We start from the raw sequence: 25,561 nt of genomic DNA, 5'->3' as shown, positions 1-25,561 counted from the left end.
GCTTGCTCTCTAGCACATTACTGGACAGGGTAAAATTCGCCTCGAGCCAAATCCAGTTTGGCTCAGTGGATAGAGAGCAGGCCTGCAGACTCAAAGGTCCCAGGTTCGATTCTGGTCAAGGGCATGTACCTTGGTTGTGGGCACATCCCAAATAGGAAGCTGATCAATGATTCTCTCTCACTGATGTTTCTAACCCTTTATTTCTTTTTCTTCCTCTCTGTAAAAAAATCAATAAAATATATTTTAAAAAATTCACCTCGACAAGACAAGGGAAAAAAACAACGAATGTACTCACAACACAGATAACCACAATATAATGAACACCATTGAAAAGAGAATTAGAGGAGAGAAAAGATAGCACAAATGATATTGAAGAGAGAAAAAAATGGTAGGAGAGAAAATAAAAAGAAGAAAAAGAAAGAAAAAAGAAAAAAATATATATGGGAAGAAAATACCAGAGATAAACCTAAGCAGGTAAATCACAAAAAACACCAAATACCCAGTAAAGAGGGTGGGGGCAGAATCTTATATAAAGAAAGTACGGTTAACAAATGGATGAATATGGGGGACCTCAGTTCAGTATAGAGGAAATAGAAAGGGGATGAGTGGTTAAGAAGAAAGTGAAGAAAATAATAGTAATAATAATGATAATAATAATGATTATAATGATGTTAATAAATTTATAAAAAATGGTTGAAAAATGGGATAAAAATAAAAAATAAATAAAATAAGAAATAAATTAGAATGTTAGAACAATAACACGAAAAGAAATAGAAACTAAAGAAACAAATGAAAAAAGGAAAATTTAGAAATAAGAGAAGTAAGATAACAAAGTAATAATAAATGAAAAAATGAAGTGTCATTCTTTTGGCTGGCTTAAGATCCCACTCTTCCATACTGTCTTCAGTCTCTCAGTTTTCTATTGCTGGGACTGAAGGTCTCTTTTTAGGCTAGTCCCTATGGACTCTCAGGGACTCTTCAGTCCTTATCCAAAAGTTCCTATGAACTAGATTCGGAGAAGGAAAGCAAAGACCACAGAGAGGGGAAGAGCTGGGTCTCTGCCAGTCACTCTCTTTCAGGCACAGCATGCTCTGGGCAGCCGTCCGGAATGCCCCCTCTGACAGTGCACTCTGACCTAGAATCCCCTGCCACCAGCAGACCTACGGACCTCCTTTCCACAGTCAGACTCTATGCTCGTCCCAAGTGCCATGGCCTCAGTACTGAGCCCTCTTATCCTCTGGGCTCTGATGTCTCATAGTTCTCTACAGACCAGAACCGTGGTTTGTACCATCATCCTCAGCCCTTCCTGGCTGTGGATTGTCTCACCAGCTGTGTCTACTTCACCAATTTGGGGTGGATATTGTTTGATATAGCTGACTGCTCTATCCGCTCCAGAACAAGGCTTAGGATATGTCTGTCTATTCTGCTGCCATTTTGCCTCCTCTGACACATACTTCGTTTACTTTAGTGGGCACGTGATAGTTAGTCTTCAACAATTAAGATGATAGCTATAACAATGAAGGTTATTGAGAAATGGAAAATAACTGACCCTGCCTGGAGGGTAGAAAGTTGCTACTCACCCCTCCCGGACCTGAAGGCTAAGTCAACAGTCTGGGTTAGTTAAAGCTGAAGGCCAAGTTAACAGTCTGGGTTAGTCAAGGCTGAAGGCCAAATCAGCAGTCTGGGATAGTCAAGGCTAAGATAGCAGAACAAACCAAGGAGGGAGATTAGGCCATCTGGCTGATGCATGCAATCACAAGGTTAAGACCACCACCCCCCCTTGTTTGGAATGTGCTTGTTTGAAGAATGCTTAAAAAGAGAGAGACCGCTTTGTAACTGCTGCTGCTTCTGGCCGCGCCATTGCCACGGCGGCAGCCCAGATTCGAATCTGCAATAAAATTTGTAATTAGACTCCGCAATTGGCTAGTTGGAGTTATTTCCCGGGTAGGGGTCTCTGCCTCTTGGGTGGTCTCGTCTCCATTCAACATTTGGGGGCTCGTCCGGGATTAGAGACCCCCAGACGGGCAGACGCCCCATTCTCGTCGTCCGGACTACTTGAACGGCGCCAGTAAGTAGAGGCCTCATTGTTTCTTGTGTTTCTTGTACTTGGTTGCTCGCGAGCGCTTGGGATCAGAGAACGGCGGGACGCTGCCAGAAGTTCTCAGATCTGGCAGAAGTGGGGGACGCCCCACCTGCGGTCTTGGTTTCTTGATGTTTGAGTGGCTGTAACTGAGAGAATGTTGTGGTATGTCTGGTTGTTGGTACTTCTAGGAATGCTGTTTGTTGTTATTATTATTGTTGTGTGTGAATTGCGCCGCGACTCTCGGTTGGTCCCTGGGGGACGCCTGTTCTTCCCCTGCTGGGACCCCGAAAGGCAGTGAAGATTGCCTTTGCGCCCGCGACCGCGCTTGCATGGGAACGCTGACCTTCGTTGGGTCTCTGGTCACTGGAATCCTAATTGTCCTCTCCCTCACGGCCAAGATGGGACAGGACAATTCAAAGGGCCCCTTGAGCCCTCTTGAGTGTTTGATGAAGAATTTTGCTGACTTTAAGAAAAGAGCTGGAAGCTACGGGGTCACAGTGAATGTTTATGATCTTAGAAAATTTTGTGAGTTAGAGTGGCCCACTTTTGGTGTTGGATGGCCAGATGTAGGGACATTTGAAATGTCAATTGCAGCGAGGGTCCGGACAGTGTGCTATGGAAACCCCGGGCACCCTGACCAGATCCCTTACATAGACACCTGGATAGACATCATTGTGGATCAACCCTCGTACCTGAAGGACTGTGGTTGCCGAAGGGAAAGAAGGAAGAGAGAGACTGCCCGGGTGCTTTTGGCAGAGGAAGCTGGTGGAGGAAAGAAAGTCCCGGTTCTCCAGGCGCCCCCTGAGAGTCCCTGGCGGGTCAGAAGGGGGTCAGAGGACCCCCCGCCATATCGGGCGCCTCCAGCCCCTCAGGAGGAGAGAGAGCCAACAGCCCCTCCGCGGGAGGCCCCGCGGGAGGAGAGAGCGAGCCCCGATTCCACTATCAGCAGTCCCCACCACACGCGGAGTGGGGTGGGGTTCGGGGCTCCTGAACCTCCCATGGGAGTGTTCCCACTGAGGGAGACTGGTGAGAGAGATGAGATAGGACGGCCAATTCGTACCTATGTGCCCTTCACCACCTCAGACCTCTATAATTGGAAAAATCAGAATCCATCCTTCTCTGAGGCTCCAGAGGAAGTTATCACCCTCCTGGAATCCGTGTTTTATACACATCAGCCCACTTGGGATGATTGCCAACAACTCCTCCGCACCCTCTTCACCACGGAGGAGAGAGAGAGAATTCGAGTTGAAGCTAGAAAACAGGTGCGGGACCAGAGGGGGGAGGTCACCGCGAATGAGCTGGAAATTGAGAGACAATTTCCCTCAAACAGGCCCGCGTGGGATCCAAATACCCGGGGAGGAGAGGAAGCTCTCCACCAGTATCGCCAGGTTTTCTTGAGGGGGCTCCGGGCGGCAGCTCGCAAGCCCACGAATCTTACTAAAGTAACTGACACACGGCAGGGCCCTGATGAGAGCCCGACGGCTTATCTTGAGAGGCTCCTCCAGGCCTACCGGACCTGGACGCCCATTGACCCTCGGGCTCCGGAGAACCAACCTGCTGTGGTACTCCAGTTTGTTTCCCAGTCAGCACCAGATATTAGGAAGAAGTTACAGAGGTTAGATGGCTTCCAGGGCAAGTCTCTCTCTGAGTTGGTGGCCATAGCCCAGAAGGTATACGATCAGAGGGAAGACCCAGTGAAAACTACCCAAGAGTTATCTCAGAAAATGGCCAAGGTCCTACTTGCCAAAGAAGGCAAGGACCGGAAAGGGGGACCTAGAAAAGGCAGGGGCAAAGGGCAGAAATCGTTAGGCAAGAACCAATGTGCCTATTGCAAGGAAGAAGGACATTGGAAGAAGGACTGCCCCCAGCTAAAGGAAAAGAAGACAAAAGGCCCTGTCCCCGTCCTAGTGGAGGAGGTGGACTAGGGGTCTCGGGGCCCCTCCGCCCTCCGGGAGCCCAGGCTAAAACTCTCGGTAGGAGGGCAACTCATTGACTTTCTTGTGGACACCGGGGCCATGCATTCTGTAGTACAGGCCCCAGTGGGCCCCTACACCTCCAAGAAAGTGCGGGTAGTGGGGGCTACTGGCACTACCAAGAGTTATCCCTTGTCGGAGGGAAGAATTATGGACTTGGGAAAGGGCCTAGTAACCCATCCCTTCCTTGTAATACCAGAGTGCCCAGACCCCCTTCTTGGAAGAGACCTTCTCCACAAATTAAGGGCCACCATCACCTTTGATGAGAGGAACGAGCCTCAGGTGGGGCTGAACGGGGGCAAACTCCTAATTACTGTTCCTGCAGAGGAAGAATACCTTCTGTTTGAGGAAAAAGCCCCCTGGGGGAGAAACCCCTTAGCCCGATGGCAAAAAGAAATACCAGAGGTCTGGGCAGAGACGAACCCCCCCGGGTTGGCCAAGGGCCAGCCCCCCATTCAGGTCCAGCTTATCAGCACCGCCCAGCCAGTGAGGGTTAAACAGTACCCCATGTCCCTGGAAGCAAGGAGAGGAGTGAAGAAAAACATTCAGAAGTTTAAAGCAGCAGGGATACTTGTGCCGGTACAGTCCCCCTGGAATACCCCTCTCCTGCCCGTTAAGAAGCCGGGTACAGGAGAGTACAGGATGGTTCAGGACTTAAGAGAAGTAAATAAGAGAGTGGAAACCATCCATCCCACCGTGCCTAACCCGTACACTCTCTTAAGCCTTTTGCCACCAGACCGTACTTGGTACAGTGTCCTGGACCTGAAGGATGCCTTTTTCTGCCTTCCTTTGAACCCTCAGAGTCAGTTGCTATTTGCTTTTGAGTGGACAGACCCTGAGGAAGGGGACTCGGGCCAACTGACCTGGACCCGACTACCCCAAGGGTTCAAGAACTCCCCCACTTTGTTTGATGAGGCTCTGAGTCGAGATTTGCAAGAGTTCCATGCCAGGCACCCTGAAGCCACACTCCTTCAGTATGTAGATGACCTCCTAGTGGCAACCAAGGAAGAAAGCGAGTGCATTAGGGTGACTGAGGATTTGTTAAGGACCTTGGGTGAACAAGGATACCGTGTCTCGGCCCGCAAGGCCCAATTGTGCAGCAAGGAAGTTACTTATCTGGGTTTTCGAATAAAGGAAGGGGCTCGGTCCTTAGCAGAGAGCAGAGTCCAAGCAGTCCTCCAGATACCAGTCCCGAAGACTAAGCGGCAGGTCCGGGAATTCCTAGGGACTGTGGGCTATTGTCGCCTGTGGATACCAGGCTTTGCAGAAATGGCTAAGCCCCTCCACGCAGCTACGGCTGGGGGAGCAGGACCTTTAATTTGGACAGAGAAGGAGGAAGAGGCTTTCCAGACTCTTAAGCAGGCCCTCCTTCAAGCCCCGGCCCTCAGCCTACCTGACCTGGAGAAGCCCTTTCAGCTTTTTGTGGCCGAAGGACAGGGAGTGGCAAAGGGGGTGCTCACCCAAACTCTAGGACCCTGGAAGAGGCCAGTGGCTTACTTGTCTAAGAGACTGGATCCTGTTGCCGCTGGCTGGCCGGGGTGCCTACGAACTGTTGCAGCAGCCGCCCTCCTTGTGCGAGAAGCCACCAAGCTGACGTTTGGCCAGAACCTGGAGGTGACTTCAGCCCACAACCTTGAGGGGCTGCTCCGCACCCCTCCGGACAGGTGGATGACGAATGCCCGGATCACACAGTATCAGGTACTGTTGTTAGACCCTCCCCGCATTCAATTCCGCCAGACATCGGCGCTCAATCCTGCCACCTTGTTGCCAGAGACAGACGGGACGTTGCCTCTCCACCACTGTGGAGATTATCTGGACACTTTAACCACTACCCGCCCGGACCTGAAGGACCAACCCCTAGCGGATGCCGAGGTAACTCTTTTCACAGATGGCAGCAGCTACCTCCTGGACGGAGAGAGAGTGGCCGGTGCAGCCGTTGTCACTTTGGACACTGTGATCTGGGATCAGGCACTACCACGAGGTACCTCCGCCCAGAAGGCCGAGTTAATAGCCCTCACTCAAGCCTTGGAGTGGGGAGAAGGAAAAGCTCTCAACATCTACACTGACAGCAGGTATGCTTTTGCCACTCTTCACGTGCACGGGGCCATCTATAAGGAGAGAGGCCTCCTCACGGCCGGAGGGAAGGACATTAAACATGCAGCAGAAATATTATCTCTCCTAGCGGCCGTGTGGAAACCCCGCAAGGTGGCCGTTATACACTGTAAGGGCCACCAACGAGGTGATTCCTTGGAGGCAAAAGGGAACCAGTTTGCAGATGAAACAGCGAGAGCTGTGGCCCGGGAGGGGCAGGCACATGCATTATCGGTCACCCCCTCCCCGGTCAAGGAAGACCAGCCAGCCATAGTCCCTTCATATTCAAAGGAAGATGATGAACTGGCTAGGAAGCTAGGGGGGGACTAAGTCCTCAAACGGCTGGTATCAGTTGCCAAGAGGGAGAGTGCTACTCCCAAAAGCAGTGGGGAGGCAGATAGTGGAGCAAACGCATCATGCCACCCACTTAGGAGAGAACAAGTTGGCTGAACTGATAAGGAAGCACTACTTGATCCGAGGTATATACAAAATGGCACAAGACGTAACCGAGAGGTGTACCGTTTGTGCCACAGTGAATGCGAGCCCTAGCCCTTGGATTGAAGGAGGCGGTGCCCGCCTGAGGGGTGAGCAGCCAGGAGAACATTGGGAAGTCGACTTCACTGAAATGACTCCAGCCAGAGGAGGTTACAAGTACCTCCTGGTATTCATTGACACCTTCTCAGGATGGGTAGAGGCTTTCCCTACGAGGGGAGAGACAGCCCAGGTAGTCTTAAAGCACTTAGTTAATGAAATAATTCCCAGATTTGGACTACCCCTCCGATTAGGCTCAGATAATGGTCCTGCCTTTATAGCTAAATTAACTCAGATGTTGGCTGAGGCATTAAGAATAACGTGGAAACTCCACTGTGCCTATCGCCCTCAGAGTTCAGGACAGGTAGAGAAAGTAAACAGGACTATAAAGGAAACAATTACTAAAATGAAAGTAGAGACTGGTGGTGACTGGGTGAGTTTGCTTCCTCAAGCCCTCCTCCGGGTAAGATGCACTCCGGGCAGGGAAGGGTACTCCCCTTTTGAAGTTTTAAACGGGCTGAAGCCACCCATTGTACCCCGCCTGGGGCTAGAGCACCTGTCTGGCATTAAACAGCGAACTTTGCTCAAGTCTTTGCAGGCTTTGCAGGCATCCCGAACCCAGAGTCGAGCAGCATTGAACGAGACTCGACCAGATCCAGACTCAGCCACAGCGAAGAAGCAGCTTTTTACTCCTGGTGACCTGGTCTACGTGAAGAAGATCAACCCAGCGCAGCTGACACCCCGCTGGGAGGGACCCTACCAGGTTATCATCAGCACACCGACAGCAGCTCGAGTGGCGGGAAAGACTGCCTGGATTCACCACACCCGGTTGAAGAAAGCACCGCCTCAGGACGACAACGGGACATGCCGGGTAGAGACTACTTCAGACCCCTTAAAAGTCAAATTGACTCGGGATGGTGGGTCAGGACAGTACCCCTGATTTTGATTGTAGGCTGGGGAGGAGCAACAGTTCCCCTCCAATCTAGGTGGGTGTTGGTTCGCACAACCGATGGAACCACGTTAGCCGAGAATACCACCTACTCTGGAACCCCCAGTTTCCGAGTGGACCTGAGCCAGTTCTTTGGGGATGAGCCTTGTGATGCATTGGGCCTTAGGGGCCGAGGGGGTAGCATGGTCATGTCAGGACTGGGAAGGGTGGCGTGTTCCTCATATGGAAATGGGAATATGTACGTAGCTCGGCAGCTATGGTACACTCAGCATTATGGATGTCCAGAGAGAAAAGGGCGACACCAGTGTGGAAACATCGAGGATTTTTATTGTCGCCATTGGGGTTGTGAGACTTTTGCGCACTGGAAACAAGGAGACCTGGACATTAAATTTGCCAGGCTAATTGACCCAAGGCCTGAGAGATGTTCAGTCTCTACCCAGTGTAATCCAACGGTCGTGACTGTCCGAGATGGAGGAAGCCCATTTTGGCCTACAGGAAAGACTTGGGGCCTCCGCTTATATATATCAGGCACTGACCTAGGAACCCTGTTCACTATCCAAAAGATGAGAGCCAGAGGGCCCCGGCTTCCCATAGGCCCAAATGGAGTGTTAAACCCCCAAGCATTGCCTAGGCCCAGTCCGAGCCCTCCACCTCAGCCCACAAGGAGCCCCTCGTGGATCACCACCACCACCACCACCGCAGGTCAACCTGATTGGGGCCACAATTCCTCAACAATTATTGTATCCACTGGGGGGAAACCAAGAACCGCTATCCCTCCTGTTCCTGTTCCACAGGCCAGACTCATGAGGACTCTAGATTCAGTTTTTACTCTCCTGAATAGCTCCAACCCAGCAACCGATAGTTGCTGGTTATGCTTAAATCCCTCACCCCCTTACTATGTAGGTCTGGCCGCCAGCCTAAACATAGGAACAGGGGACGGGGAAGTGAAAAACACCACCTTTGATGATCAGCATCTCGCTGATCTAGCAACTTGCCTGGAAGGAGGGGCGGCCTCATTAACCCTGGGGGACCTCCAAGGGGAAGGGTCCTGTTTCATAGGAGGAGAATACTCCTTGTCAGCTTCCTCTTACTCCCAGAATTGTAATAGCAGCATGAAAATCTCCCGCGACACCCAGGTATTGATAGCCCCTGAAGGGGTTTGGTTTGCTTGCACTTATGGAATGACTTGGTGTCTGGTAGCTGAAAGGAGCCGAGAGCCTTGGTTCTGCATTTTAGTATATGTAATCCCCCAGGTCTATATCTATGCTGGCCCCTCTGGAATGGAGCATTTCCTATCCCCAGAAGCCCATCTCCGCCTTCAGAAAAGAACCCCCCTCTTAGTCCCATTACTTGCTGGGCTAGGAATTGCCGGTTCAGCAGCCGTTAGCGCTGCGGCCCTGACTACTGGCCAGATTGGGATTCAAAAACTATCAGTCCAGTTCTCAGAAGATATCAGGCTCATTCAAGATCAAATCAGCCACCTAGAGAAGGCCCTGGACTCCCTGGCGGAGGTAGTCCTCCAGAACCGGCGAGGGCTAGACTTGTTATTTCTCCAACAGGGAGGCCTCTGTGCAGCGCTTGGAGAGGCGTGTTGCTTCTATGCCAACCACTCAGGCGTGATAAGGGAGAGCATTAAAACCCTTCAGAAGCGACTGAGAGAAAGGGAAAAGGAGAAAGAAAGTCAAGAGGGCTGGTTTGAAGGGCTGTTCAATTGGTCCCCTTGGCTGACCACCCTGATATCAGCCTTGGCGGGACCCCTCCTACTCTTACTTCTAGGCCTGACCTGTGGGCCCATCATAATTAATAGGTTAGTAGCTTTTGTTAGAGAGCGTGTTCAGGCTGTTAAGCTGTTAGCCCTAACCACCCAATACAGCCGAATCATGCAGGCTGAAGACACAGCTGTTTAGCTAACTGCTGATTTCTTGCTTTTGTAAACTTGCTTGCTTGCTTACAAAGAAAAGAGGCCAAGGATTTGACCTCTGCTAAGGAACTAAAAGCAGTGGGGAATGAGAAATGGAAAATAACTGACCCTGCCTGGAGGGTAGAAAGTTGCTACTCACCCCTCCCGGACCTGAAGGCTAAGTCAACAGTCTGGGTTAGTCAAGGCTGAAGGCCAAGTTAACAGTCTGGGTTAGTCAAGGCTGAAGGCCAAATCAGCAGTCTGGGATAGTCAAGGCTAAGATAGCAGAACAAACCAAGGAGGGAGATTAGGCCATCTGGCTGATGCATGCAATCACAAGGTTAAGACCACCACCCCCCCCTTGTTTGGAATGTGCTTGTTTGAAGAATGCTTAAAAAGAGAGAGACCGCTTTGTAACTGCTGCTGCTTCTGGCCGCGCCATTGCCACGGCGGCAGCCCAAATTCGAATCTGTAATAAATTTGTAATTAGACTCCGCAATTGGCTAGTTGGAGTTATTTCCCGGGTAGGGGTCTCTGCCTCTTGGGTGGTCTCGCCTCCATTCAACAGTTATTATCTTGAAAAAAGATTAATTATATTATCCATTCAAGAAAACCTTTTTCTGCTTAAATTTTTTTTATTTTCAAAATCTGCTTTATAGTATTTTATGATATCTTGTCTCTTGAAATATAATTTCTTATATTATTAAACAGTATAGTCATTTTATCTTATCACCTGAGCTCAAAATTACAGTGTCTGATCCTAGTGGGTCTTTCTGCCATTTGTGTGTTACTTTGTATCTCTTGCTTGTGTGATTGCACCCTTTTTTGAGTATGTAGTTTGGCCCCATGATTCTCTGGACTGTTGTGTGGGAATCTTATGATTCCAAGTGGAACACAGCTTTCCAAAAAGGAGTTGCTGCTGCCAGATGTTCTGGGCACCCATCAATGATGGCCCATTTTAAGTAGTTTCTGAAACCACACCTGTAATGTAGGTAAGTTCAATTCAACACTCAGGTAAGGGAAAGGTTTTATTTTTAAACTTAGAGGTCTGGTGCATGAAATTTATGCATGGTGGGAGTGGGGTGTCCCTCAGTCCAGCCTGCGCCCTCAACAATCTGGGACCCTTCGAGGGATATCCAACTGCCTGCTTAGGCCGGATCCTAGTAAGATTGCCCCTAACTGCTTCTGCCTGCCAGCCTGATCACACCCTAACCACTCCCCTACCAGCCTGCTTGATGCCTAACTGCTCCCCTGCCAGCCTGTTGGCCCCTAACTGCCCTCCTCTGTAGGCCTGGTCATCCCTAACTATCCTCCCCTGCAGGCCTAGTTCCCCTCCAAATGCCCTTCCCTGCAGGCCCATATGCCTCCAACTTCCCTCCTCTGCTGGCCTGGTCACCCCTAACTGCCCTCCCCTGCTGGCCTGATGGCTCCCAACTGCCCTCCATGTAGGCCTGGTCACCCCTAACTACCCTCCCCTGCTTGGCCTGATGGCCCCAACTGCCGTCTCAATTGCCCTCTTCTGCTGGCCATCTTGTAGTGGCCATCTTGTGTCCACATAGGGCCAGAATTTTTGACCACATGACACAGCCATCTTGTGTGCTGGAATGATGGTCAATCTGCCTATTACTCTTTTATTTGGTAGGATTCTAATGCAGGTCAACAGTTAATTTTTCCTCTGCTATAAACTGTAGAGAGCCTGAGAAGGCACATGGACATTCTTTTAATTTTTATCAGCTGAGCCCAAAGGTAACATGTATCTATGTATCTATCTGCCTTCTTTTCTGTCTGTCTATCCACATGTGAATTTGGCTGGATTTACGGCAACTTAATATTAGAAGTGGTTACTTGATCAGTGAGAAATTTTTTACAGTTTCTGAACAATTTTTATTTTAATTAAAAAAATATTTTATTGATTTTTTACAGAGAGGAAGGGAGAGGGTTAGAGAGTTAGAAACATCAATGAGAGAGAACCATGGATCAGCTGCCTACTGCACACTCCCTACTGGGTATGTGCCCTTGACCAGAATCGAACATGGGACTCTTGAGTCCCCAGGCCAATGCTCTATCCCCTGAGATAGAGCCAAACTGGGTAGCGCCCTCTGAACAATTTTTAAAAAGGCATGGATTGACTGTGTCACTTCCGGCTAATAGTGCTTAAACATGTCACTGCACAAGTGAGAATCCCTGACAGCACCTGGTAGGAATTGCCCTTCTAAGGAAGGGTATGTTTCCTCTCACAGTGTGGCTTCACCTCCGGAATTCCTGGTTCACATGCAGGATGGAGCTCTAAAGATTTTAAAGGCCTCTCTCTTACAGGCTTTGTGCAGGCTCCCAGCTCCTGGAGGGTTTCAGTGGGGACTGCCCTTTGCTCCTTCAATTTGTCCTCTTGGCACTGCTGCTGGTCAGCACTATCTGCTTCCAGATATTCCAAAAATATGAGATCAATGCCCAGGCCTCGCCAGCAGGTGAGGGGATCACAAGGCAGGTGCTGGGCGTGGAGCCCATGGGGGCATAGGCTACCAAGGAGACAGAACTAAACCTCACATCACCCTGCTTGGCCCTGTAGGATGGCTGGTTAGCCAAAGATGGGTAAGATCCCTCAGGGAAGGAACAACCTAAGACAGGCAGTTGCAGAGGGGCCATCAGGAGAGAACTTGGGGGTCAACAGAGGTGGGGCACAGACCCTTACCACCCCCACGCCCCTGCAACGTGGCAGACTCCTGAATCTTCTCCCATTCTGAGGGAAGTCTCCTTCTCCCATGGCTGCTTAGCTTCCCATGCACAGCTCAAATTGGGATCCAGGTAACAGACAGAGATTGGTTGATAGCAGCTGCCCTCTCACTTGTTTGAGAGGTCTTGTACCCATAGGGTGGGCAAATGGGTTTTTAATATCCAGGTCCAGCCTAGTAGCAGGAATACTCAGGCCCTTCTCAAGAAGGCAAATAATCAATTCCACTAATACACACATGGTAAATAAGATTGTTGCTAGAGTGTTGAGTTTGACACATGAATAGTAGCCAATTTATCAGAGGAAATTATTGTGGCTAATGGAAATAAATGAATATTCTAGAAAAACTGATTGTACTGTACAAAAACCTGTTCCTAAAGTGTTAACAAAAATTCTTATTGGAAGAGCGTCTCGTGGTAAAACTGCACGACATGTTATGAACCTAAAGCAGTCATAGTGTAGCACAAATAATTAAAATGTAAAAGCTATTAAGACTACATTATAAAATTTCCAAAAGTCTCCTATTATTTAAATTAAAAAAGGGGGTGACAGTGGAAGAATATCATGTAAGGAAAAATATCCTGAGAATAATTTACATCTAAAAAATTTGTACTTTAGAAAATTAACCTTCATTCGAAACACTAACAGCAGGATAACCATGAAAATACACACATGGTGTCAAAACAAGCCAGAGGAAAATTATTTGGGGAAAAAGAAAAAGAATCCCAAGTCAAATTTAAAGAGAATATCCCTTTATTAACATTTGGTTGAGAATATGTTTGTATAATTTCAGAAAACAACTCCGAAATCATCTGGAATCCTGTAACAGAGAGGAATAGACAGAAATGCTCCAGCCATGAAGACAGAAGAGACACAATTCAGAAATGGGAGATGCTGACGATGCCTCACCATACCAGCAGACAGCAGCTGAGTGTTGCTGAAGGATGCCCAGGACCAAACCAGAGATGGTCAGACCTGCATCACCACCATTTGTCCACCAACCAGATCTGAAATATCATGGCTGACATGTACACATAAGGAACTATTTGACATTGAAATTGGGATTCAAAAGAACTGTTGGCCCAGAAAAGGACTCACTACAGACTGATTCATTTGCCTCTCAGCATAACCATTATGGCTTGTTGCAGTTTAGGTTCTTACAAGGATATTTCTTGGATCACATGATCTCACACATCTAGAGGAAATAATGAATAACATAAACTGATGAACAAAACAGACTCAAAGAAAGAAAAGCAGCGATCAGACTCTCAAACCTCTGAGGGAAAGAAGGGGAGGGTGGGGGTAAGGGGAAGAGACCAACCAAAGGACTTGTGTGCATGCATATGGGCCTAGCCAGTGGCCATGGACAACAGGGGGGTGGGGGCATATATAGGGAGGGGTTTGGGATGGGAATGGGGGGATGAGGACAATTATGTGATACCATAATCAATAATAAAATAAAATAAAATAAAAAACAACTATTGTAAATGGTATTGTTTTTTAATTTTTGATTTTCAATAGATTATTGCTTCTATATAAAAATACAGATTTTATGAATTGACCTTGAATCTTACAACCTTGTTAAACTCATGTATTTGTGCCAAGAGTTTATATTGCTGTTTTTGGCTTTTTTGTTGTAGATTCCCTGTGATTTATCTATGTGCATAATCATTGCATGTGAGAATGAAGACAATTTTATTATTTCCTTTCCTTCTCCCTCCCTCCCTTCCTCTTTCTCTTCCTTTCTTCCCTTCTTTCTTTCTTTTGCCATATTGTAGGAAACCTTCATTATGCTATTTTCTGGAGAGGAGAGACTGCACATTCTTCCTTTATTCCTGAGTTAGGGGCAAAGCATTCCATTTATTATCAATAAGTATGTATGTTAGGTGAAGGATTGTTTTTTTTGTAGATTTCTTTTATCAGCTTAAAGAGGGTCATTTTCTCAAGTTGTGACATTTTTCAAGTTTCTTCAACTGCTTGAGTTATGCCTTGGGTAGAGTGACCGGGGAATCTCTTTCCCTTAGGTCATTAGCTTATGGTACATTTATCCTTATTCATTCTTGCCATGTCATTTTTGAGACTGTCTATTTCTCTCTGAAGTGTTCTGCTCTCATTTTGGAATCCTTCCTTTAGTAACAAGGCCTGTTCCTAAAAAGGGACAAATAAAGAGTAAATAAAGTACAGCAGTAAGCAAATCTCAACTTCAGGCTAGTTTCCACATTTATAGTTCTTTATTTTTTTGAGTATTTAATTTCTTCTTGAAATTTTCTTTATTATAAATATTCATTCAAAGAGGTGTGGTGCATGGAATCCAAGCACAGGTGTGATTGGTTCCTAGGCTTGGCCAGCAATTGAAGCAAAGGATCTGGTGTGGAAGGGCAGGTCCCAGCTGGCCTCTGGGTCCTGGGCAGCATCTGGGCCCCTGTATAACCCCCTCCTTCTGAGTCATCGGGCCCCACCAGGCTACCTCAGTGCCATTGGTCACACTACCTGGACTGGTGGGGTGATGGGGCCCCGCTCACACTCAACTTGGCCTGGCGCTGCCCACTTACCTGGTCTACCATCCCGCCACAGTCCCAATCTCATTGGGGCCAATCAGGGCTGGCAGCACCTCCACTGCCACCCTCTGCCAGCTCTGGGTCACAGACTCTCGCCATGTTCCACACTGCCCCATGGTGGTCAGTGCACATCATAGTGAGTAGTCGAACTCCTGGTCAAACTCCCAGTAGAGGGGACAATTTGCATATCAGGCTTTTATTCTATAGGACACTTTCACTTGGACATCCTAGCTCCATGATCGCTTATCTTGTTTTTTAATTTTTTAAAAATTCTTTTTATATATCTTATTGATTTTTTACAGAGAGGAAGGGAGAGAGATAGAGAGCTAGAAACGTCGATGATAGAGAAGCATCGACTAGCTGCCTCCTGCACACCCCCTACTGGGTATGTGCCAGCAACGAAGGTACATGCCCTTGACCCGGAATCGAACCCGGGACCCTTCAGTCCGCAGGCCAACGCTCTACCAATGAGCCAATCATGTTTTCAGCATGATTGCTTTTCTTAAATCTCCTTTAGGTAAGAGAAATTTTGGCTTATACCTTTTAATATTTTGATAAACTTAAATTATAAGTCCCATTAATTCTATATAACCTATGTGGGCAATCTTAATTATGTTTCTTTTCAAATCTTATAGACCCTCATACACACACACACACACACACACACACGTAATCAGACTTTTATATACATACACATGACATAAATAAAATTTCTCAAAATCAAAAGAAGTGCCTGAATCTTAGATCAGGGAATTTGACTTACCAGTATTTTCCGGCGTATAAGACGAACCCCTAATTTTACAGTTAAAACATAGGTTCAGGCCTATATTTGCTGTATAAGACTCCCCCCCCCCCCCGCCCCACTTCAAAGAAAAGACGTACTTTGCCATCAAGATCTGCAGGTAATTTTTGTGTAATTTTGGTCTTTTGCCCCCCCGATTTTCGGTTGACTTTTTTTCGTTTCAAAAGTCGTCTTATACGCCGGAAAATACGGTAAGCCTCTACAGCTTGGTGGCAAGAATAGCAGGATATAAATAAGGACATCAAGTCTCCTAACTGTCCATTCTGGATTTCTGCAGAAAACTCACTACACAAACTAGGAGTAGGGCATAGCAAACAGGCAGGAGTGGCAGACACAGGAGTGAGAGGCAAAGAGTCTTTCTGCTCATAAAGGTTCTCTGAGAACCAAAGTCACACCAGGTGTGTCAGAAAAACAGTGATTGTAGATTCCTCTAAGTCTGAAGGTGGTTCAGATATCTTATCGATCTGTGTGACCCTGTAAAAGCTCATCTTTTCTGAACCTCTGTTTCTTCTAAGAAACAGCAATTCTTGCTTCATATAATATTCAGCAAGAGATACAGATAAGATATATTTACAATGCCTGAAATATAATAGCTACCATTGATTGAATAATCTTATATAATAAAAAGGTAATATGCAAATTGTCCCCTTGGAAGTTCGGACACTCACCATGATGTGCCCTGGCCACCAGTGGAAGCCCCATCTGTAAGCTGGCAGCCAGAGGAGGGAAAGTTCCACCCAGCAGCTGGCAACTGGGGAAAATTTGTTGCTGTAGCAGCCAGAGGGAGGCCCTGATTGGCCCTGATTGCCAGCTAGGCCAAAGGACCCTATCCATGCACAAAATTTTGTGCACAGGGCCTCTTGTCTATATATTTAGAAGCCTAAATGACCATTGAACAATTTGACTGTTTGACTGGTAGCTCGGATATGCACTGATCATCAGAGGGCAGCAGCTCAATGTACAGGCATGGAAACTTAGAGCAGACTGATGAATTTCAGAAAAAATAGAAGACAGGGGAGATTGAGAAGAGATTAAGCAAAGATCTTATATACATATTAGAGGCCCGGTGCTTGGATTTGTGCACTGGTGGGGTGCCTTGGCCTGGCCTGTTGGGATTTGGCCAAAATCATTGTTCTGACATTCCCCGACACGTCCTAAATTGCGAGATGGTGCAGGTCAGGCTGAGAGACCAAAACATTGCATGAATCCATGCACTGGACCTGTAGTTTACTGATAAAGGACTGGATTTGTGATAAAGGATAATAAATTTTATAAAATAACCAGATGTAGGCAGGCACCAAATAAGGGAGACAGACAGGGCTTGAACGTAATAAGTGAGCAAGCAATAACCTTATGGTATTCCTGCTCTAATAGGCACACATACAAGTCAGGGAGAGTGGACAGAAAACAAAAAGAGACACCTCAAGGTGACACCATTACATACCTCAAGTTTAAGAGCCATAGTCCTCTCTTGCTCTGCCATTAATTGGGCCCTCTCCTGCTCCATCTTCTCAGTCAGTTGTTTCACATGTTCCTGAAAACTCTTTTCTTTCTCCTCCATCATCTGCTGATTCTTCTTATGCATTTCCTCCAGCATTTTTGCTGCAGCCTCTGCAGATTCAGCTTTCACACGTTGCACTGCCAGGAGGAAAGGAAGAAGACAAATTCATGTGGGTGACCCCCTCACTTTTTCTTCTTTGTGAACTCACCTGACATTGTTGCTGCTGACTGCATTTGCCCACTGAGACTGACTCTGGCTAGTTGTAGGCATCTTTGCTCATCTGGCTTTTGTTTAAGGACCCCAGGTTCTCCAAGCCAAATTATTTAAACTTTTAAAAGCTGTTGAGGCTATCTAGTCTCTTGACTTGCTCCTCACCTTCGATCTCCTTTTCCTTAACTGTGAGATTCTGGTCTGTCTGTAGAATTGCATCAATCACAGACTCCTTGGACTTCAGGTATGTCTGAAGAACTTCTTCACTCTAGGACACCGATAAAATGGCATTAGTGATAGGAAATCGCTGGAAATGCTTATTCCTATTTGCCCACCATCTTTTCTTGTAGGAATCACTTCACTTGGCCCTGTTCCTTGTGCTGGTCAAGGTGCCCCTGTCACTGGTTGGGCACATTCTCCAGGTTGGCCAACCCTGGCACCCGATGAACTAGAATCCTTTGTAAAAGATTGGTATAAATATAGATTCAGAGTGTCTCTTCTCATGTGAAGGCTCTATTTTTTGAGCTATTGGTGCTGTGATTTCATATGGAGTGAGGATGAAGCCATCATGGAGAGAGCAGATCCAAGGAAAGGAGGTTGAGGGAGACTGGGTAGAAGGCTAGTGTGGGGTTGAAGGGAGAAACAGAGAGACAGATAAATGCTGGTTACCTGTATTCCCTTCCTGGGTTCCTGAAGATACTTTTTCTTGAGCTCATGCACAGTCTGCATTAAGAGACGATATCCTCCTGGTTTAGAATAAACCCCCTGCTTTATATCTTCTTCTAAAGAATCGAAGATATCCTTAAGTAAAGCTGAGCAGCGATCCGATGATGCTTTTATATTCTCTTTATAAAAGTCATCCCGCCTTTTTTCTAGCTGGGCCTTTAATGTGAAAATAGGAAGTAGAAAGAGTACAGAGGAAATGTTAGCTCAACCTCAGGATTTTTGGAAAGGCTTCTCCAAAACCAGTCTGTGATCCTGCAAAAACTTACAGCCACCTCAGCAGGACCACATCCTTTCTCCTGATCCTGTCTTTCTACTGAAGTCCTTTTTTCTTTGGAGGTGATATTCATGGCAGAGATTGCTAGCTTTATGTTGGCATTTATGTTACTCATCTGCCTGTCATAGGGGGCCAGGGCTTTTTTCTCTGTAGCCGAGTTTTCTATTTGGGCCGAGGCCAGGACTGTGGTCTCCATGCAGGGTAGGCCCCCACTGCTGATGGCATTGACATAGGTCAGGACTAGGTTCTCTAGTCCTATACATACACCTTTAGAAAGAAACTTCTGCTTTCAGATTGGAACAGCAATTGCAAATGGAAGAAATGTGACTCAATGTAAGCCTGCAAAATATAACTATTATATACTACATCTTTTTTTTTTTTTTTTCTATTGGCTAAAAAGTGATCAGCAATCTCATTATTCAACAGAGCCAAATATCAACAGTACAAAGATTCAAATTTCTTTTGAGAGTCAAATTTGTTAAAGTTAAAGTTTTTCTAATGACACTTCTTCAAAATAGACTTGCTCAGGTTGTGTTGTTTTGTGGAAGAGCCACACTCAAAGGGCCAAAGAGCCACATGTGGCTGGCGAGCCACAGTTTGCTGACCACTGGGCTATAACATTAAATTGTCTGATAAAAACAAGCATGTAACTTGCTGAAAAGTTCTAATGATTACCTGCATGCATTTATATAAATCATGAGAAAGAGTGTTAGTTTATTCATGAAAGAAAAAAAAAGTTCAAACTTTAAGTCAATCGAAATAAAATTGGTTCTTCTAACTATACTAATAACAAATAGTGTTTTTTTTTTTTATCATTTTGCAGTCTTGTAGGAATTCCTTTTCTCCTGATAAATAACCGTTTTGTTTTCTAGTAGTACTTTGCTTTCTGAGACCACAATTCAGTGGTAGGCAAACTCATTAGTCAACAGAGCAAAACATCAACAGTACAATGATTAAAATTTTTGAGAGCTAAATTTTTTAAACTTAAAGTATAAAGGTAGGTACATTCTTATTCACTTAATTAGGGTACTCCTTCAATCGCACTGTACGTGAGTGTGCCCACGTGGTATTTTCTGGAAGAACCACACTCTAGAGGCCAAAGAGCCACATGTGGCTCGAGAGCCAGGTTTGCCGACCATTGTCCTAATCCATATAAACATAAGAAAAAAATTACCGCTAATCCCTTTTGAAATAAATTGTCTACATCCTTGAAGGAATTCTTCATGAAGACTTCAATGGCCTCTTTCTCACTCGCCATGTGCAGGTCCAGGAGCTCTTGGAGGGTTTCTGTGGGCAGTTCAACCTTCTCCCCCATCTGCTGGTCATAGTGCGCAATGGCCTTTTTCACTGCAGCCGAGTTCTCTATCTGGGCCAAGGCCAGCACTGCGTTCTCCATGCAGGGCAAGTCTCCACTGCTGATGGCATCGACATAGGTCATCACCAGAGTCTCCAGCCCTACAAATAGAGAACAAAAGATAACATTTGTTGTAGGTGGGGTGAGGAAACTGTCCATCATGCATAAATCTGGTGATATCTCTCAACACTCATTTGGCTCATAGCATTGATGTCCTCAGCATCACCTAGAAGTTTGTTAAAAATGCAGACTCTCAGCCTCTGCTCCAGATGAACTGAATTGAATCCTCCTCAGGCGAGATCTTGGGTGATATGGATCCACATCAAAGGGTGAGGACCTCTGTTCTAGGCCCCTAGACCTGTGTTTATTGAGTAGATGTGCTTTACCCTTAAGCACCTTTATGACAGGAATTTTACCTCACATTCATGTCCCTATCATCAGTTCTGGTCCGTGGTAAGTATTTATAAAATGAATATCTGTGAAACAATTAAAAAGACGTCCTCTGCCCTGGCCAGATGGCTCAGTTGGTTGGAGCATCGTCCCATACTCCAAAAGGTTGTGGATGTGATTCTTGGTCAGGGCACACACCTAGGTTCAATCCCAGTTGGGGCACATGCAGGAGCAACTGTTTAATGTTTCCCTCACACATTGATGTTTCTCTCTCTTAAATTCATGGAAAAACTTCCTTGGGTGAGGATTAAAAAACTAAAAATAAATTTAAAAAGGAGTCCTCCATTTTATTCATTCTGGAAGAACACTGTCTAAGAGAACTTTCTGTGATGATGGTCCTGTACTATATGTGCTGACAAATAATGCAGCCCCTAGACATGTAATCAGAATTCTTAATTTTCTTTAATTCTAATTATTCTACATGTAAGTTTAGTTATATGAAGCTACTACACTTGTTTAGTAGCTATTATATGTGATAGTACAGGTCCAGGTTATTAGGGCAATTTTAAGCAATAGAGCTTTTTTACTTGTCCTTTTCTATCTATTCTCACCCACAAAATCTGTCTAATAAAATCTATTAGAAATGTGTCATCCAGAATGTACCACAGTAATAGTAGTATATTTGCATTTTTCAAGTCTGAAACTAGGCGGATGCTATTCCACCTTTCTTTAGCCTTAACGGTGAGAGTAATGACTGGGAACAAGACTCACGGGGTCCATTGACCTGGATGTTTCCTGAAAGAGTTTTGACTTTGGAATTGGTAAAGATGTAGGAACAGAAGTCAGCAGCTTGTTGCACAAATTCGGCGTCCAGCTCATCATCATGCATTATCTCAAGTTGGCCTAGCTTCTTCCGATGAGTGGGCTGATCAAAGATAAAGCATTTCTTCTTTGGGAAGAACTTTCGGATACAGAGTCGGGGCAGGTTAAAGTTTTCATCTTTAGGACTGGTACCTGTAGAAAGATAAAAAAGGGCTTTGTATAATATAGGGGCTTAGAAAATTATTCTGTAAATGTCCAAATGTTATATATATATATTAGACTTTGCAGGTCAGGTATTTTCTAAGAATTCAATTCTGCTATATAGCATGAAAGCAGCCATGGACCATCTAATAGTATTCATCCAGTAAGACCTATTTGTATGATAGCTGAAGGGCTGCATTGCTCATTTGCCTGTGGGCTATAGTTTGCCAACCCCTGGCCTAGCACATTGTTAAGCTTTAATCTATTTTATTTAAATAAATGCCCATTCCATTCCATATTCTTTGGCTAATTACAGCATCACAAACCCTAAGTAGGGAGATAAAAATCAAAATGATCACAGTACAGGGAAAGGTGAAGGAAAAAGTAACTTTTCTTAGAACAGGGGAGAAGATAATTCAAAATTAATTATTAGAACTTGGCAGCTGAGAAGTAGAAAACTATACATGTAAAAACACTAAGTAGAAAAATAAAAGATGATGGTTTCTCATAGCTTGTGGTTCCCAATAATCAGTTCTAAGTCCCCTTTACCTTGCTTGAGTTTGAGTGAATTCTGCAGGTACTCATCTGCTGAGATGGGTTGCCCATCTACTTCCAATTCTAGGGGAAAATCCCTCAGTGTCCACACAAAATCCGGAAAGAAGCTCACAAAGTCAGCTGAGTCCTCATCCTCATTTGCATCAGGTGAAGATTTTGCCCTTATTTTTTTTGTCAGCTCTGTCACATAGCTGAGTAGCAAACTAAGGAAAATGGTGTAAATGAACAGTGCCTCTCATCCCATATTAGTCCCACATATTCCAAACCTTTGTTTTTGCTTTGTTTCTTACTCAAGTGTTATTTCTTCCTGCCCTTGAGTTATTTTTTATACTTTCTCTTATTGTGCTTGATTCACCAGGATTCACATTCTGGGAGCTGGCTTTTAAATACAGGGCTTCCTCCCAGGGTTGTCTTACAAGCCTTATAAAGGGTTCAGCATTCTGGAGAAAAGGGCTGCTTGTAGATTCAAGAGGAGTCCAAAGATGATAAAAGATATTTTTGAAAGGCATTGGAGGTCACAGGAGTTTCAGCTAAAGGGAACTGGAGACTCCTCCTTCACTAAGTACCCAGCTTTCATTTAACACAATTTGTCCTAAGGCAAGGTAGAGATAATGCACTTCAAAGGTATGGTATCAAAGGGTAGAGAAGCATTATCAGTTCTGGGAATAGACTACAGTTGTTCTTTTGTTTGACCAACAAGAGGCAATAAAATATCCTGAGCTGTCTGGCAGTTAACAATAATCCTATTCAGGTTAGAGGGAAGTTTTCCAACAGGTAAACTACAAATGTAGCTCAGCCATTGTTGAGCCACCCAAGCTTCACTAACCTTTTGGTGAAACTCTTGTAATTATTACAAGCTGGAATTTGTTCTTGGCACCTACCCTCTGATTTTGATGCTGTTCTGGATCACAAAAAGGATACTGCAGTTGGTCCATGGCCTGCTGGTTTATGGTCCCCATGCTGTTGTACACAAAGGTGCTGCTCAGCAGTATTGCCAGCGCAAAGATCCAGGAGTCATTTTGGTTGTCACCCTGGAAATCAGAACACATTTGGGCCAAGATTATGTTTTATTCTCATGGCACTTTCCAGATCAGCAGTAGTAAATGGATTCTGGTTTAGTCCAGTGGCTTTTTTTTTAGATTAATGACTTCTAAGAAGAAAACAAACCCAAAAGAAAACGATTGTTAGTGGGACTTGGACTTTGACTACTCTTCTGATTATTATTTTTGGTTACACATATTCTCACTAAGACCTCTTATGACCATTGGCAGATAATTGCAAAAGAAATTCCGGTAGTTCAGATTGGTGGGCACTCTAAAGCCTTAAATATAATTTGGTTTTCTCTATGTTTTACACCAAAATTGACTTATGTAAATAGTAATAAGACTTATACCTATTATATCTAGTCATTATTGTTCACCTAACACTTTCTATTCTTATTAGATAGTCAAAACAATACTATGAGGCAAATATAGACTGTTTACATTACTTTTTACAGATCAGAAAGCTGAAGTTAAAAGAAGTGTAATAATTTGCTAAGGCCAATGTGTTAATGACAGCGTTTACATCCCCACAACAGTTTAGGTCTTCTGAACATTAATCCTTAATTAAAGTTTTCTGTAGGACAGAATTCATGGCTTATTTTGTTTGTAGTACCTTTATGCAGCTGTGTTAACTGATTTAACTTATAGCCTCTTGTTAATAATTAGAATACTATCTAATGACCACTATGCTCTTCTAGGATTCTGCCTTATATTTTTATTATACCTGATAGCAAAACTCAGTCTGTTAGCATGTAATCAGAAATGAAAAAAACACATATGGTTTGTGCCAGCTCTTATTTGAATAAAAATTAAAATAATAAAATTTAAAAAAAAGAAAAGAAAAAATATTAAATAGTGTAGACAATACCCAGAAATGAGGGGATTGTGTAGAAACTAAATCTTCAAGGCTTACCTTCTCTACATCTCCCAGCCCCTCAGTGTCAAGCAGAACTAGAGTGTGGTTTGGTTTCTTAGGGTGAGGCACACACCACATCCAGATGCCTTTGGTGTGAGACTGAACAGTGGAGCCCAGAGAGAAGCCTTCAGGAGACAGGAGAGGGAGGGAGTTGAGTTTTCATAGCAGATGTGTCTTAAAATGAAAATAAATGTGAACATAATCAAGGTAATGAGAGACTATAAACAGTGGCTTGTCTGGCATGTCTCAGAGGTTGAGTGTTGACCTAAGAACCAGTAGGTCATGGTTCCACGACGGGATAAAGTACATGCCCTGGTTATTTACTCCATCCCCAGTGTGGAGTGTGCAGGTGGCAGCCGATCAATGATTCTCTCTTATCATTGATGTTTCTAACTCCCTCCCTCTCCCTTCTTCTCTGAAATCAATAAAAATCTTATGTAATACAAGAGTAATATGCAAATTAATCAACACTACACTACACTCACAAGCCATGCCCACAAGCCATGCCCACCAGTCAATCAGAAGCAAATATGCAAATAAACCCAACCAAGATGGCTATGGCCATAGAGAGCAGGAGGAAGGCTTGGGTTTCCCTGGTGATGGAGGAAACCAAGCTTTCCATCTGCTCTTGCTCACCTCGGCTTCCATTGAAGGCTACAAAGTTTCAGTGATCGAATAGACATAAATCCAAACAGAAATGATGGCAGCCAGGCAGCTATAAGAGCAGGAGGCTAGGGTTGCCCCTGAGGATGGAGGAAGCCAAGCTTTCAGCACACCCTGTATGGCCCAGGCTGGCCCATACCTTGGCTTAAAGCTACAAAGTTTAAATTATAGAAGATACAGAAATCCCAGCAGAAATGGCTGCTGCATAGCAAAAGGCTTGGCTCTCCTACAGGCTACAAAGTTTCAATTGTAGAAGATAAATAAACCCCAGATACCACCGCCTCCACTTGGGTCACTAGGGAGCATGGCCAGTCTGCAAACCACCACAGGCCCCTAGCCTAGGCTATCCCACACACCAAGGGAACCCCTCCCTTATCCAGGACCCCCTTTAAGTCACGCCAGCTGGCCCCCACCCATGCACCAGGCCTCTATTCTATGTAATAAAACAGTAATATGCAGATTGATCATCACTCCAACACACAGGATGGCTGCTCCTATGTGAACACAAGATGGCCAGCAGGGAGGGACAGTTGGGAGGGACCAGGCCTGCAAAGGAAGGCAGTTTTGGGCCATCAAACCTGCAGGGGAGGGCACTTAGTGTTGTCAGGCTGGCAGAGGAGGGAAGTTGGGGGCAACCAGGCCTGTAGGGAAGGGCAGTTAGGAGGGACTCCGGCCTGCAGAGGAGAGCAGTTTGGGAGACCAGGACTGCAGGAGAGGGAAGGTAAGCGCAAACAGGCTGGCAGGAGACTACTTAGGCATCAATCAGGCTGGCAGGGGAGTGGTTAAGGAGTGACTCAGTCTGGCAGGCAGAAGCGGTTAGTAGCAACCAGGAAGGGATGCAGGAGAGCAGTTGGGAGCCAGCAGTTCTGGATTGTAAAAGGAATGTCCAACTGCTTGTTTAGGCCCAATCCCAGTAGGATTGGACATCCTTGAGGTGTTCTATATTGGATAGGGTCCGGTCTGGGCTGAGGGACACCCTCTCCCCACACACTCCACCCCCCTGAAAAAATTTTGTGCACCGAGCCTCTAGTACATTAATAAAAAAATCTACAATCAGTATTGACTTTACAGAGAAACATGGAAATTCAAATATCCAGTACATGAAAACATTCAACACCTTTTTATTATAGAACTACAATATTAACAAATTAAGAGTAAAAGAAAACTAACTCAACATAATAAAAGTTAAATATGAAAATCGTTCAGCCAACATCACACTCTATGGTGTAAGAGAAAAGGATTTCTCTCCTACAAAATTAACCAAAATAGTTAAAAGACCAACAAGTAAGAG

The 25,561-nt window shown here is 45.4% G+C and overlaps 1 protein-coding gene and 1 long non-coding RNA gene across 6 annotated transcripts in view; one reads left to right on the top strand and one right to left on the bottom strand.

Moving 5' to 3' along the window:
• The window catches only part of LOC123652699, a 225,920-nt gene extending 211,729 nt beyond the window's left edge, over positions 1–14,191 (top strand). Inside the window, exon 3 of the long non-coding RNA XR_006742167.1 lies at positions 14,064–14,191. This is a non-coding gene — a long non-coding RNA (uncharacterized LOC123652699). The remainder of the gene's footprint in view (positions 1–14,063) is intronic.
• LOC118724006 (guanylate-binding protein 1-like) overlaps positions 14,084–25,561 on the bottom strand; it is a 133,059-nt gene continuing 121,581 nt past the window's right edge. For 2 of the 5 annotated variants that reach the window (XM_036446859.2, XM_045584372.1), the window contains exons 4-11: positions 22,570–22,679; positions 21,643–21,839; positions 20,842–21,084; positions 19,501–19,781; positions 17,996–18,208; positions 17,492–17,594; positions 17,060–17,253; positions 14,084–14,403 (exon numbers count right to left, since the gene is read on the bottom strand). In XM_036446859.2, the coding sequence (XP_036302752.1) occupies positions 14,284–14,403; positions 17,060–17,253; positions 17,492–17,594; positions 17,996–18,208; positions 19,501–19,781; positions 20,842–21,084; positions 21,643–21,839; positions 22,570–22,679 (1,461 nt within the window). In that variant the 3' untranslated portion in view covers positions 14,084–14,283. Of the gene's footprint in view, positions 14,404–17,049; positions 17,254–17,491; positions 17,595–17,995; positions 18,216–19,500; positions 19,782–20,841; positions 21,085–21,642; positions 21,840–22,569; positions 22,680–23,604; positions 23,733–25,561 lie in introns of all 5 variants that reach the window. The other 3 variants (XM_045584373.1, XM_036446857.2, XM_045584371.1) reach the window with 3 other exon arrangements.

Source organism: Pipistrellus kuhlii, unplaced genomic scaffold (genome assembly GCF_014108245.1).
Source record: "Pipistrellus kuhlii isolate mPipKuh1 unplaced genomic scaffold, mPipKuh1.p scaffold_m20_p_2, whole genome shotgun sequence".
NCBI classification, from domain to species: domain Eukaryota; kingdom Metazoa; phylum Chordata; class Mammalia; order Chiroptera; family Vespertilionidae; genus Pipistrellus; species Pipistrellus kuhlii.
Note: the sequence above shows the minus strand (reverse complement) of the source record. Positions and strands in the feature narration are given on the sequence as shown.